Source organism: Furipterus horrens, unplaced genomic scaffold, assembly GCF_987537825.1.
Source record: "Furipterus horrens unplaced genomic scaffold, mFurHor1.1.pri manual_scaffold_8, whole genome shotgun sequence".
In the NCBI taxonomy this organism is placed as follows: domain Eukaryota; kingdom Metazoa; phylum Chordata; class Mammalia; order Chiroptera; family Furipteridae; genus Furipterus; species Furipterus horrens.
This window is the reverse complement of record NW_028327178.1, coordinates 107179351-107193659: the sequence shown is the minus strand read 5'-3', so window position 1 is coordinate 107193659 and position 14309 is coordinate 107179351. Positions and strand designations below refer to the sequence as shown.

The 14309-nt window shown below is 53.4% G+C and overlaps 1 protein-coding gene across 1 annotated transcript; it reads right to left on the bottom strand.

Moving 5' to 3' along the window:
- Positions 1 to 5775: 5775 nt before the first annotated feature.
- On the bottom strand, positions 5776 to 12050 carry CSTF1 (cleavage stimulation factor subunit 1). Its single transcript, XM_090286590.1, has 5 exons — positions 11857 to 12050; positions 10260 to 10537; positions 9910 to 10107; positions 9042 to 9432; positions 5776 to 6254 (listed from the first exon to the last, which is right to left on the bottom strand). The coding sequence occupies exons 1-5, from the start codon at positions 12023 to 12025 to the stop codon at positions 5995 to 5997; spliced, it is 1296 nt and encodes a 431-aa protein (XP_090142716.1). The 5' UTR covers positions 12026 to 12050; the 3' UTR covers positions 5776 to 5994.
- Between the last annotated feature and the right edge of the window lie 2259 nt (positions 12051 to 14309).

Sequence of the window (14309 nt, the reverse complement as noted above, 5' to 3'; positions counted from 1 at the left end):
TGTTATCACCTTTGGAAGTCAACGGCCCAGACTAATGAGCTGATGGGTTGCTGACGGGAGCCCACGGGATGAATGGAGACTGATTTCACAACGAAGTCCAAGTGGACATCTATGGAGAGGCGGGCAGGGGCGGGGGCCGGGGGGGTGGTCATTTCAGGAAGGCGTCACAAGGAAGGCAAGGCATGAGAAGCTGGGCAGGTCAGTTCAGGGGGAGAGCCGTGCCTGGCTGGGACACCATGAACAGGCAAAAAAAAAGATGGAATGAGCAAGTCCCATTTAAGGAAAACCAGCAGACTCACAGGAAAGAGCAGTGAGTCACAAAGGCTGAGGTTATGCCTGACAGCGGGACCAGCGGAAGCTTCTCACCCCCCGTTGGTCTTCGCAGATAAGGCGCAGTGTGAAGGGCGCGCTGCAGGGCGCATCGCTGGGGGCGTCTGTAGGGCAGGGGGCACACGGTGCGCTTCTGCCCTCCTGCTTGCTTCGGGCTCTGCTGGCGGGCGTGGGCCACACGGCATCAGAGGAGGAAGGTGCAGCTGAGCCCCACGGGGCTGGGGCTGCGGCTCAGGGTTCCGGGAGAGCCTCCGTGAACCCTGAATCCGACGCTTGCCTGACACACCTGTGCGGGAAAGTTCTGGAACGGAGTGGAGGAGCTCTGCCCAAATATCCCTTCTCTACAACTCATTAGTCTCTGAAGCAGAAGTCACAGATCCCCAACACCTGGGAAGGGATGGGGGTGGGGATTAATTTGGCCAAAAAAACCAAACTAGTTTCTTCAATAAATAAACTGCAAAGGGGCGGGGGCGGGGGGGGTGGATACAGAGCTAGAATCGGAAGATTGAGAGACTTAAAAGGTACACCAGAGCACAATGTGTGTGTCTTATTTGGAGTCTAATGCAAAACAAATCATTTACAAGGGAATTCGAACACCGACTAGGTATGTGCCCATATTAAGTAATTTACGTGACTATCTTAAGCTGTCACGATAATGAAGTTTTAAAAAGTCCTTATCTCTGAGATCTATAGGGAAATATTTACAGATAAAGTATTTATGAGATTCGCTTCAAAATAACTCAAGAAAGGTGGGGGGAGAGAGGCAGGGCTAAAACAAGATGGGCAGTGAGCTGAAAACGGGGGAGTGTTGCTTTGTACTGTTGACAGCCAGTTAAATGTGACCGCTCTGTTAAGACACAGTTCACATACCACGGAATCTGCCCTTTCAGTGTTTTTTTTAGTATATTCAGGGTTATGCAATTTCAGGACATCACTATGTCCCCGCGCCCCAGAGAAACCCCACACCCCCTCGCATCACTCCTCATTCCCCTCTCTGTGAGTCCCTGGCAACCCCTGTTTCTCTTTTTATTCTTTCTTATACATTTGGAAAAAAGTGAAAAAGGAGAGACACACGTGCCAAGGGTCACACGTAATGTGACAGGGATAAAATCTGAACCCGTCTCCCAGAAAAGAACAAGGTTTCAATCAGTTCAAGCTTGCCCAGTTCCCATCGCCGTACCAAACGCCTGCCAGTGGCTCTTCCCCAACCGAAGGGCTGACCCAGACTCACAGCAGAGATGAGGATGCTCTAACTGGCGTGCCTTTCCTTAGGAAAAACCGCCTCGGCCAACAAAACAACACAAAACCGAGACACCAAAGTAACAGGACTTGACCCTGAAATCAAACAGACGGATTAACCCCCAAGAGAAACCAGCGTCGTATTTTGTGAAGGAGCTTGACTTCTCCATCTGGCCTTTGGTCCCGCTACACTTTTTCTGAATGAAAGGCTTCAGACATTTTGCAGCCACCTGTTTGTATTTACTTCTCAAGGCCAGTGAGTCTCCCATGCACACAAATATTGCAAGAGGTAATTATGTTAGGAAACCGGCCGGCTTTCGTAACATCCTGCGGACCCAAGCTTGAAAGAGCTGGAGTTCAAGAGAACCGAGACCGTTAGGGAGACTTGCTCGTGGTCATTATTTCCCGTCTCGACAAAGGTGCCCCTGAGAACAGCAGCTGGGATTCTCATCCTGAACCTAGCGAGTCTGACCACGTCACAGCTCCTAATTGGGGTGCAGGAAGGATTGTGTTGGCAGCCCTGGTTTTCGGATGCCTTCCCATTGATGGCACCTGGGCTTCGGCTCCCAGGGCCTGGGGCAGCCGGGTCCGAATGCTGGGCACTCAGAGCCTGACGCGCCAAGGACAGCGGAGCCTGCGCTGGGGCGTCCATAGCGCTAAAGGCTTGGCAGCAAACCTCGGACCGCGCTGCTTTGGAGTCACTGATCACCTGGCAGATTGTAACTTCATAAAGATAACTCAGAAATAGCTACTTTGGTAAAAGGAGAATTTCATAAACTGCCAACCAGTTCACCCACACCCCCTAATGGAAGGCGTATAACAGGGAGGCCGGGGTCCTATAGCCCCATCGAGTAGTGACCACTCAGTTCAACGGCCTGAATTTTGACCCCAGGGTGGAGAAGGAAAGGGAATCAAGAGCAGGACTTGGGGAAGAAGCAGAGGAGCGGCTGTGGGTGTCCGGCGGTCACGGAGCTGCAGGGGAGGGCTGCTGGCCGCCGGGAGAACAAGAACCAGGGCTGCAGAGGGTGATGGGCAGCCCTTCCCAAAGGTGCTGGAGGGGCTGCCGGTGAAGCACCCGCCAAGGGAGCAGGAGCAGGGGGCAGGGGATCAAAGTGCCGGGGGAAGGGCAGAGGCGCGGAGCGCGAAAGCTACGGAAAGGCCGGGTGTTTTCCAGAAGCTCTCTTTTGGTGGCTCCAGGCTCCTCGGTCACTTTTGAAGTTGCCTGATCCTCGGTCCCATTTTGGTTACCCTGTTGCTCTTCAAATGTTGTTGTGCGTCTGACAATTGCACCGTCTTTCCGCGTCTAACACCTCTCCCGTCTCTCTCTGGATCCTCATCATGGTGGCCGTTGCCGCCCACCCCCCCAATCCGGGTCTCGGAGGGTGAGCCCGTTTCTCGGACGCAGCAGGGAGGGCTGAGGCCGGGGGCCCCGATGCGCTCTCCACAGGTGGCCTGTGCTGCCGCTGCCACCAGAGCAGCCTCGCGTTCCCAACTTGCGCGTCTCCTGGGCGCACAGGTTGTGGGATTTGCTCCAGCGTCGCAAGAGCGACAGACAGCTTGGGAGCGGGCTTCTCAGAGAAGACCCCTCCCCACCAGCAGCCCACGTGCGTGCAGGCTGGCGGCTGTGCTCTCCCCCGGGCAGGGTGCAGGCCAAGCTCTCCCTTCCATGGAGGGGGCAGCTTTCTGGGTCTTGGTCAAAGCCCCCACCCTGTGAAGACTCAGCTCAGACGCTAGGCTGAGGGGTTGACACACGTCCTTGGTGTCATTTATCCATTCTACCCATTGGGGTGAGGAGGCTCGGAGCAGCTGGGCTGCCGTTTTCAGAAACAGAAGTCTCCCTCTTGGCAGTAAATGCCCTCCCTCTCCCCAACCGTCTTACGTCACGCTGTGTTTCTAAAGAAAGAAGCTTCACCGATTTCACCAATTACAGTGAATGTTGCAGGTGATTCTGATGCTCTTCCATCACAGAAAAGGGAGCTGTGAGCCCCAAGGCCGGCCTTCCCACTTACCACGCCCCCACCCCCTCCCTGCCCTTCCCAAAGGAAGGCTAAGCTTAAAGCAAAAGGGAGGTTTCTCTGAATGACCTTCAAAGAAATGGAATTATACCCAAGCTTTTCAATTTGGAGCGAGTAGAAGGGCAAAACTACACAGCTGAAGGTGATTCGGCTATTGTATGAAAACCTGATTCTAGAACAAAGCACCATAGAACACACCGTGAAAAGTAATGAAGTCATAACTGCTGTTGGAGAACTTATGTTCAAACACGGACACATTCAAAGCAAGCTCCGAAAAAAACGAACTAACTTTAAATTATCATTATATACAAAAAGTTTATTTCAGAAATCCTGTATCTTTAAAAAAGAACATAGCAGTTGAATTCTTGTCCTGACTGGATATTATTCGCCATTTGAATGCCAGGGTGTTCTGCAGTACAATTAATTATGTGCATGTAATACTTCTGGCATTTATACCAGTTTTTGAACAATAATGTAATTTTTAAAAGAAGTTTAAAAAGTTCATTTTGGAAACACACAAAAGTATTCTGGTCTTATAAACAGAAGTCCTGAAATTACAGATCCATCACTGAGACTATCCCAAAAACTGGAGAAAGTAGGTACTGTCTTTTAATTCGTGAGCAGTTAGAAAGACCGGGTGGGCTCACGTGGGCACTGTGTGGCCACCCCGGTGCGCGTGCCGAACCGAACGAGACAGAAATGTAACCCTCTGCCTTAGTTTCAGAGGCTGGAAGCAACAGGAAAGTCCGAATAAATGGGAAATTGTGTTTGGTAATTTTTTGGCAGAACTGATTATCCTTATTCCTAGTCAATCGGTTACCTTCAATCTTTTATTTTATTTTATTTTTACCTTCACCCAGGGACATCCTCATTGATTTCAGAGCGAGGGGAATGAGAGAAAGAGAAACATCAATGCGTTGCTGCTCATGCATGCCCCGACTGGGGACTGAACCTCAACCCAGGCCTGCGCCCTGACTGGGAATTGAACCCACAACCCTCCAGCTTAGAGGACAATGCTCCAACCGAGCCACGCCAGCCAGGGTGGTTTCTTTTAATCTTACAAAAACAGCACCCACAGGAGGCCTAGTTCAAGTACTAGGGAATCAGGACGCGGACTAAAAATAAACTTACTCACTATGCAGCACAAAAACCATAGGTCTTTGTAACTCTGAACCAAAAGTGCTGCGAGCGAACACATTAAGAATGCTTAAAATCGTCTTATAGACCAAAGAATTAAAATGATCCATGAGGATGATGAATAAAACAGAATTTTTATGCAATAAACTTCAGAAAACTTTAAAATCCTGGTAACATAAAACGATTACTTTAATCTATTTAACATATTTACCCAATAATCTCAGATTCTATTTCTAGGTACTCCTATCCAGACCATGAGGTATTTGTATTTGGGGATCAACCTAAACCACAGTTATCTTCATGGGGGGAGAGGAGGATTCTCTGACCCAGCTAGAGCTGAATCCAGAAACACTGCCACCTTCTCAAAAGTTTCAAGAAAAAGAAAACGCGTACAAGTTGGTCAATTGCAAAAATCTTCTGAAACACAGTTTCCGTGGGCATCCGCCGTGAGTAAAGGTTCGCACCGAAAAATGAGATGTAACGTTACGTAAGAACAGTCAGTCAGTGCCAGTCCTCCACGGCCGTAAGCAGCACCTGAGGGCACCGCTGGGCTCACCCAATCTGGCTAAGATCGGGTAGAATGCCCAACCTGGTTTCCCGTCAAAGGGTGACCATCTCACCAGAAACCCAGTTACTGAAGGTAGGGAACAGATAATGCGGGCGGTCGGATGAAAAGCGTCTCCTGCAAACCTTCAGAAAGGCGGCCACTGATTTTATTGAAGTGGAAAATGTGTTACCAGCGAGGCTGCAGAGGCGAGCTTTGTTACCGGGGTGTCATTTCGGGGTACGAGTGAGTCTCTACAGCGGCTTTCCTAGGGCACAGGCTCCCGCTTCTCAGGCGGTCAGCCCACCCACCTGCCAGCACGTGCTTTGAAAGGACACACGCAGAGGACGGGGAGCAGGCCCGGAGCAGACGAAAGCCCCGTGAGAAGTGCTCGTGACGGCCGCCTGAGGTCTGGGACGCACGCCAACACTCCCCCGCTCCCCCTCCGAGTGACCGAGAGTCAGAGAACCGGCAGGTCCCGCATTTCCGTGACCGGTGAGCGCCGCGCTGTGCTCATCAGTGAGTGCAGGACCGCACGGCCGGTGCTGCCTGCTCTTCCCACCACGGTGCGCATCAGGGGACAGAAAGGCCCTTCTGTACAAACCCAAGGAAGCAGAGGCGGCAGCCCGACTGCCAGGACGGTCCAGCGACTTGCTGCTGAGGCCGGTGACGGGCCGGGGGAGGGGCGGAGTCCCGGAGAGCAGGCCGCGGGCGGGCCGGGCCCTAGCCCTAGTCGGTGGTGGACCGCCGGTACCAGAAGCGGGCCCTGAAGTCGTCACTGCAGGTCATGAAGCCGGGGTTGGTGGGCGAGTGCACGATGCAGCGCACGATGTTGTTGTGGCCCAGGGACAGCAGGTTCCGGCGCTCGGCCGTGCGCGAGTCCCAGCAGCACAGGCTGATGGTCCTCTCGTCCGGGAGCAGCACGTAGTCCTCCGTGTGGTTGAAGACGGCCTGCGTCCGGTGCACCTGCCGCCCGCTCAAGCCGGCGCCTGCGCACAGACGAGAGGTTAAGGGCCTGGGAGCCGGGGGAGCCGTCCCAGTGCACCCTCAGACCCTCGCTCAGACTGCTCTACGCGGCCATTTCCCCGTCGATGTAAAAAGGGCACTTAATGTCTTTTCTATTGTAGTTTAAACCAGCGGTCCCCAAACTGTTTTTGGCACCGGGGACGAGTGTCGTGGTGGAAGACAATCTTCCCAAGGACCAGGAGCAGGGGGTGCGTGGGGTGTTTTGGGGATGATTCAAGCGCATTACATTCAAGCTGACCTCCTGCTGTTCCTAACATGCCCGGACCAGTACCGGTCCACGGCCCAGACTGGGGACCCCTGGTTTAAACCAACTTTCTGTTGGGTACATTTTCTATCATTTTTACTGGCTGCAAATACTCCATCGTCTGGAAACATCATGACCTACACAGGTCTTTCCCTGCCAGGCATTTAGTTTGCATCCAATTCTAGGTAACAGCGTGATAAACGTTCTTTGTACGGAACACATTATTTCTGCAGAATTAAATTCCTAGGAATAGAATTGCTGGGATGTATGAATGTCTACTCTCTAAAAGAAAGCTTTATGCTTTTTGTATGCACATAAGAAGTCTTGTTTACGGTACTATACAAAATATAAATAAGAGCTGCCTGACAATTTTACACCCAATGCCGATATTCTGATGATCACAGTTTCCAAACATCTCCATGCTGTACCGTCATTTGAAAATTAAATAAACCAGAGCACGCATCCTATGCTGTTTTTATTCAACAGTAAATAGTGGTGACCTAGAAACAGGGAACATAACTTCATGGATAAAAACACAAACTTCGGGGTCTGATCTGGCTTCACCACTTATTAGTAATGTGACCTTGAACAAATCATTTGCCATCCCCAGGCCTTAATTCTCTGCTCTGTTTCACGGGGATCATCACTGCCCCCACCCCCGAGACCGCTACGGGGATTCGATGAGGGAGAACGCGGTCAGCAGCTGCTACCGTGCAATTGCCTCCCGCCTCTGGGGCCTCCACTCGGCCTCGCCCTCCCGCCGCTCCGCACGGCGCTGGGTGAGCGCTCCCCAAGGGCTCCCTAGGCTGAGTGTCTAGGAGCGGAACAAAGGGAGGTTTACAGCTGTATGTGAACCTAAGTTTATTGCTGTGGTATTAGTTATTAATTGTTGTATAACTTTCCATATGACCTGCAAACCTGTTACCTCATCCTGTGTATGCATTTAAAATTTTCATATACGACACCAAACTGCCCTTCACAAATCTTTTACTAATCGGCACTCTTCACAACACGTGACTTCCTGAAATGTGCTTGATACTAGATAATAACAACCCTTGAGATTCCTGAAACCTGATGAGCACAAAACACTTCTGTTTTCATTTCTGAGGCTCACAGTGAGGCTCGTCACCTATCTTTTCTTGTGTCCACTAACCAATGTCTGACCTGTGTCTGTTACATGTGCCGTGAGCATCTCCCCTCAGCCCAGCATTTTAATTTTGTTTAGTTTCAGATTATTTTTAAACACCAACGTTTCTAATGTTTACCTGGCAGTTTTCTCTTTTCCTTCATTATTCCAGCAGCCCTTGGGTCTAACTACCGTCAGAACTGGAAACAACCCTACATTTGCGGACACCAGGGGTCCTAAGCTGTCAGTCAGAAGTGGAATTTGCTATAAACTCAGCACGCTCTCATTTTAGGGTCAGATCCCACTTCTCCACCAACACCAACCAAACCGCCGCACGGCAGCCCAAGCGCTCACCACCACGCCTGCACGGCAGTCCCACTCCTACTGGGGGGTCTCCCCACGTTCACTGGGTCACTTTTCTATCTTCTCTTTGCAACGTACAGTCTCTTCAGAGCAGCGGTCAGATTATTCTCCTAAGGAGCCTCACGCAGAGGTAAGCGTTCCAACAGTCCCCCGCGACCACGACAGGGACGGTTGTCCCCCAGACGTGGCAGCTGCACCACCTGCACAGACGGGACGCCAGCTTCGCAGCCTCCAGGAGGCTGTGCTGCCCCCCAGGGGCTCAGGTGGCAGCAACGCTTCCATGTTCTTCTCTAAAGCCAACGCAAGCCGAGGCACCGCCCCGGTCCCCTAGTGCGTCCCGGGAGCGCCGGGTCCCCGCCGGGGCAGCTCCAGCACATGCCCGACAGCGCACTACGCAGGAACCCGCCGAATTTCCTGGGGGTTTCCTACCAGCAACAGCCTGTGCTTCTACAAGGACCTGGAGGACGAGACGCAATGCTTTACAACGTTCACTACAAGTAACTGGACGTGGACAGACTACTGAGAGAGGACAAACTCAGCTCTCATCGTAAACTGCTCACAGGCGAAGCCGGGACCCATCGGAGGCCCGTCGGATCGGAGGGGCAGCAGGTGGCCCTAACTGTGCGTTTCTGTCTGAAGGGCCCACTCATACCCGGGGCCAGAACGCTGGTGGCCTCGCTTCGGGGCCCCCCCCGCTTGCTGGGGAGCGGGCCCAGGTCTGCCCCTCAGCCGTCCTCCCCCTCCCGTGTGCCCCGAGGGAGGCTTCCCTGGGCTGCGGAGAGAAGGGCAGGCCCCTGCCTGCACACGGGCCAGTTTCTCAAACGTGGCCTGCGTGGAGCGGATCGAGTTTCAGCTGCAACGCGCTGCGAAGCACAACGGTAAGAAACCGGGGCGCCTCCCCCAGCTCTGCCTCTCACTGCTCCCCCCCCGCGTAAGCCTTGGTCTCCCCACCTGAAGCGGGGTCTCCAACACGTGACACGCCACAGGAGCGCTGAATAATGCCGACCTCTCACATACCCGTGTATCTGACCAGCGTCCGCCCCGTTGATATCTCCCAGAGCTTCGCGACGGAGTCTTTGCCGCTGGAGAGGATGTACTTGGAGTTCTTGGAGAAGGTGGCGGAGCAGACCTCGGCGCCGTCGTGAGCCTTCTCGAACGTGGTGATGCAGCGGTTGGAGACGCCGTCCCACAGCTTGATGCAGCCGTCCTTGCTGCCCGTCACGTACATGTTGGCGCCGGGGTTGTAGCTCACCGAGCATATGGCGTCCGTGTGCTGGTCCTGCGGGTTGCAGGACACGAAGCACTGGAACGTGTTGATGTCGTACAGCCGAAGCGTGGGGTGCTGCGTCCCGACGAGGATGAAGTCTCCGGAAGGGTGGAAGGAGATGGAGCGCAGCATCTCCGCCTCCTGGGAGGGCAGACACGAGCGTTAGTGATCAGCCGCGCAACAGCGATCTGCGGAGGACGCGTGGGAAACAGTGGGTCGCTGCAAAGGACCCGTACAGCTGTGGTCGGCTACGACGCAGGGACAAGAAGGAACAAGGCCCTCTGAGGTACCAGATGTCACTCCCAGCAAACTCCCGATCGTTTTATTCCCCTAAGTTATACTTCAGTGAAGCTGGTTGTGTGTTTTGGTTTAAACAGGCACCTACAACCTGTAAACAGGGGAACGGATTCTGGCCCCCCGCTGCATGGACTGAGCCAGCAGCGGGCGTGGCCGGCCGGGGATGGGGTGGGGTGGGGGGTGGGCGCGTGGCGGCGCGCGTCCTCGCTGCTGTGCGTCCTCGTTTGATAGGGTGGTTACTGAGGCTACTTTTAAAGAGAACAGTCATACAACCGCCCACTGTATATAAGAAAGACGTAAAGCTTTCCAAACATTCCTAACCTGAATGTACTTGAAGGCTCTTTTGGCAGATGGTTTGGAATAATCAAATAATTTCAGAGTATAATCCCTGGAGCCAGAGGCAAGGATCTGCTCCGTTGGGTGGAAAGCGAGACAGGTGACCTCGTCCACGTGGTCGTAGAGCGTCCGGATCACCGGGTGGTTCTCCATATTCTGCTGCGCGGTCTCGTTCATCATAACCTAGACAACCGAGAACAGAAAGACGCGCAGTGTAAAATCGGTCGGACGCAAAGGGCGTGCTGCGACTCTGCTCGGTGGGAGCCGGCCTGAGCTGCCATCCCCTCCTCCTGCGAAGGCACGGAAGGCGCGGCCGGGGTGGCACAGGGTTGTACCTCGATGGGCATGGCACTCTTGGCCAGCATTCTTTCTGTGTCCAGTATCTTTATGGAGGCGTCAGCAGACCCGGTCGCTATCAGCTGCCCGTCCCTACTGTAGGTAGCCACTCGGCATGGGCCTTTATGGGATGTGACGTAGCAGGTTTCGTACTCCGAAGCCTCTGGGGACATGGTCTGGACGTCTGCATCAAATTCCAGGTCAATCCCCGTGCCCGGCGCGACGGTGTCCGAACGGCCGATGGCGTACTGCACGGCAGTATCGTCGTTTTCCATTCCTGGAAGGAATGAAAATTAAGGGCAGGAGATCTGTTATTTTAAAAGGCCAAGACAAGGTTCGGGGTCTAAGCTGGGGAAGATGACACTTAATACTTCACAAAACCAGGGACACTGACCAGGGTGCACGCTCAGTGACCACACTGTCAGGGAATACAGGGTGTACACAGCGGGGCTCCAGTAAGTAGTCACTCAGCCGATTTTTGCCTCCAAAACGTTCTACTTTCACTACCACTGCAGAACCTCAAAAAAGCAGGTCTGTAGTTAAATCATCCACTTCTCCCCATTCTGGGCTTTATTTTTAGTGCTGAGATCTGTCAGTAGCAGCTCTGACGCTAAGTCAGATACACTGTCAACATCAACATGAATGACACATACGTGAAGGAACAGAGACACTGAAATACCCTGAAGTTTACAAGGAATATGTGTTTCAGCCCTGGCCAGGCGCGCAGTTGGCTGGCACGCTGTCCTGAAACGCCAAGGCTGTGGTGCGGTCAGGGCACACGCAGGGCCAACCAACAATGCACGGTGGGGTGGAACAACAAAGCTATGTTTCTCTCCTTCTAAACATCAATAAATTTTAAAAAATGTGTTTTAATTTAAAATAGCTCCACCCACCATATAAGCAGTTTATGGGCACAGGAGAAATTAGAAATGCAAGTGAATAAAAAAATAAAACCTTTATGTCGTGCAGAGATAATCACTAGTAACATGGCGGTATGACCTCTTCCAGACCTTTCACACCACAAAGTTGTCTGCCTTCTCAAAAACAGAACCGCACTCTCTAACAAATTCTCACACTCGGCACTGCCACGCCAGAGTGTGAACACGTGTGGTAACTCTCTCCTTCAGCGGGAGTTTTCTGTGAGCCGGGCTAGCACCGGGACACACTCCTGAACAAGAAAAGGTCCTGGTCTTTCGGGGCGGGCGGTTCTGCGGGGGAACTACAGCCTGCGTGGGCAGCAGGACCAAACAACGCAGGTCGTTTCGGACAGTAGTCCTGTTATGAAAGACGTGAGGCTGCGTGTTACAGCAGGTGGGGGGTGGGGGGCCACAGTGGGTTCACTTTAGAAGCGGTAATGAGGACTCTGGGGGACCGTCTGAGTGGAGACCTGCAAGCAGCCAATTCAGTGACAGAACGGGCCCGAGAATTCTTAGGAAGACCCCGAGGCTGGAAGCAGCGGGAAGGCTCCACAATCTGGATTGTGTTTACTCCTTCACCACCGAACCCCGCACCCACCCCGCAGCGGGGAGCAGAACTAAAGGGAACTGATCCTGAAAAGCGCGGGTGGGTGAGAGCCCGCCCCACGCCCGCGGCTACCGAGCTTGATGAGGTGCAGGAGCTGCTCGGACGGCGCGCACACGGACTGGGGCTTGACCTCGTTGATGAGCCCGTTGGCGATGCTGATGTAGCCGTCGTACAGCAGCTGGCTGATGATCAGCTTGTACAGCTGCTGCCGGTCCTTCAGGCCCACTTTGGTTCTGTACATCCTGCGGGGGAGCAAGCCGTCTGCCGGCTGCGAAGAGAACACAGGGGGGCGGTGAAGGGGCGGGAGCGAGCAGAAGTCGGGTCTTACTGGCGGGGTCAGATCCTGGCTCTGCTGTCTGCCTAGTGACCCGACTCAGAACGGGCCCCCGAGCCGTTAAATAGGGTCAGCGAAGGTTAAACGAGATGGCGCGCCCACGGCACGGAGGGCGGTGGCACGCAGAAATTATTCAAATAGTGTCAGCTGATCGCTATCGTGAGCTTCTCCCTGCCAAACTACCCACTAGCACTTTTTATTCTAACCATCCCAGGATCTTCCACTTCTGTTCATAAAATATTGACTGGTGTTTGCACCAGGCAAGGCAGTGGCTACTGCTGGGGGTCTGGGCACTAGGGTTTCTGCCAGCCAAGCTGTGTGTTTACCAGGGTCAGCTACGTTCAGTCTTACTATGTCTTAAAGCAACTGAGGTTGTTAAGTTGTATTTAGATAGTAAATCAAAATACAAGGGCAAAAAACCTGCTGTGCTGTGAAAACTTAAATGCGTTGGAAAGAGTGAATGAACAAATAACACGGCCAAAACAATAATAAAAAATGACAAGAAAAAAGTAAAAATCTGAAGGAAAACACTTAAGATTTATTTAGAGTTCTCCTCCAGCTTTAGAAAGTGAAACAGAAAATGGTAGGTGATGGTTTTTGGCTTATGCAAAAAAAATAAAAAGTAAAAAAAGACTCCAAATGTTGAACATTAGATAACCTGATTACTAAAAGTACGTATGTGCACATCGGGATAGAGCTCAGAAGGCTGGAGGAGCCTGGAGACAGCAATAAAGAATACAAGTCGCATGCGGACAGCTGGTTGTGGCAGAGAAGAAACCTGAGAGCGGGGGAGATGACTAGGGGGCCTCCTGGTACTGCTGTACTTTACAGGGGCGATTCTGGAAAGGGGAGCATTAGAGGAAAGGGTTTGGAAAGCCACGTTCTCTGTAACTATACAACTCCCTCTGCAGAACTGCTGAGGCTACTGATCATGATAACTAACAATTACTGGGTGTTTATCATGGTTTATCTCACTTCATTCTCAACACCATCCTATAAAGAACGGCCTGGAACCTTGCTTACAGATGACGAGGGGGAGTGACTTGCCCAGGGACTCACACTTAATGCCTGGACGAACCAGGACTAGGATGCAGGTGGTTTGACTCTAGAGACTGCGCTGCTCCTAACCACCTCGTGCAGGGCTCCTTAACTTAACGACAAACTAGCTGTACTGTATGGGACACTGAGTACAGCAGACAACACACATTGGGTAGGCGACGGATACGCGTGACCTCACTCAATCCTATTTAGGAGATGGGCAATCCGGGGCGCAGAGAGGTGAAATCACCCAGGATCAGGCAGCTTGTCAATGGCAGAGCCTGGATCCTAACCCAGGCCACCTGACCCCAGGGCCTGAGCACTTCCTGCGCTGTACTGATGAGCGTTAATTACAACAGCTTACGTTTATGAAGCACCTGCCAGACACCACGCTAAGCACGTTAGAAGGAAGCAGGAGCTCTGCGTAAAACCACTCCGAGTACACGCAGAAGCAAACGCGCACAGATCTGCGCTTGCGTAGACACCAGCAGGACCCAAGAGAGGCGATGAAACGGGATGGAAGACGTTAGGAAATCCACTGAGAGTGAAACGTGGCTGAACGACGCGTCCAAAGTGGGAGCGTCCGCCAGGACCGTCCGTACCAGCGCCCAGAACCTAACCGCTAGCCATCCTGTCTCCCCGCTCAGGCCAGGAGCGTCACGGGGGTGTACAGGCAGATCAGAAAACGAAAAGGGGACGAGCCCCGCCTCCAACGCCCGCAGAACGCTGCGCCCGCCCGGCGTGGTAAGCGCCCTAATTACCACCCCCGGGTGCCGGGGAGGGCGCCCAGGCCCGAGGACAGAAGAACCCAACCCAGGACCGGTCATCTCCGGAGCTGGAGGAGGGACCAGAGCGAGAACACAGCCGGCCCCGGCACAGACGTGCACTCAGGATGGACGGAGGGAGGGAGGCCTTTGGAGAGGAAGCAGGCCCAGCCTGGCAACTCAGGGCGCACGCCTGCCCGCTCGCCATCACCCCTGCCCGCCTCACCCCAGTCCTTCCCGCGGTCCCCTTAAAGGCCCCAGCCCGAACGCACCAGCCACCCCGCACGTGTCCCGGGCTCCCCGTACCCGCTAGCCCAGCTCTGTCTCACGCTCTCCTGGAAAAATGGAGGCGAGAAGCCTGTCCGATCGATCACTCCGGGGCGCACACC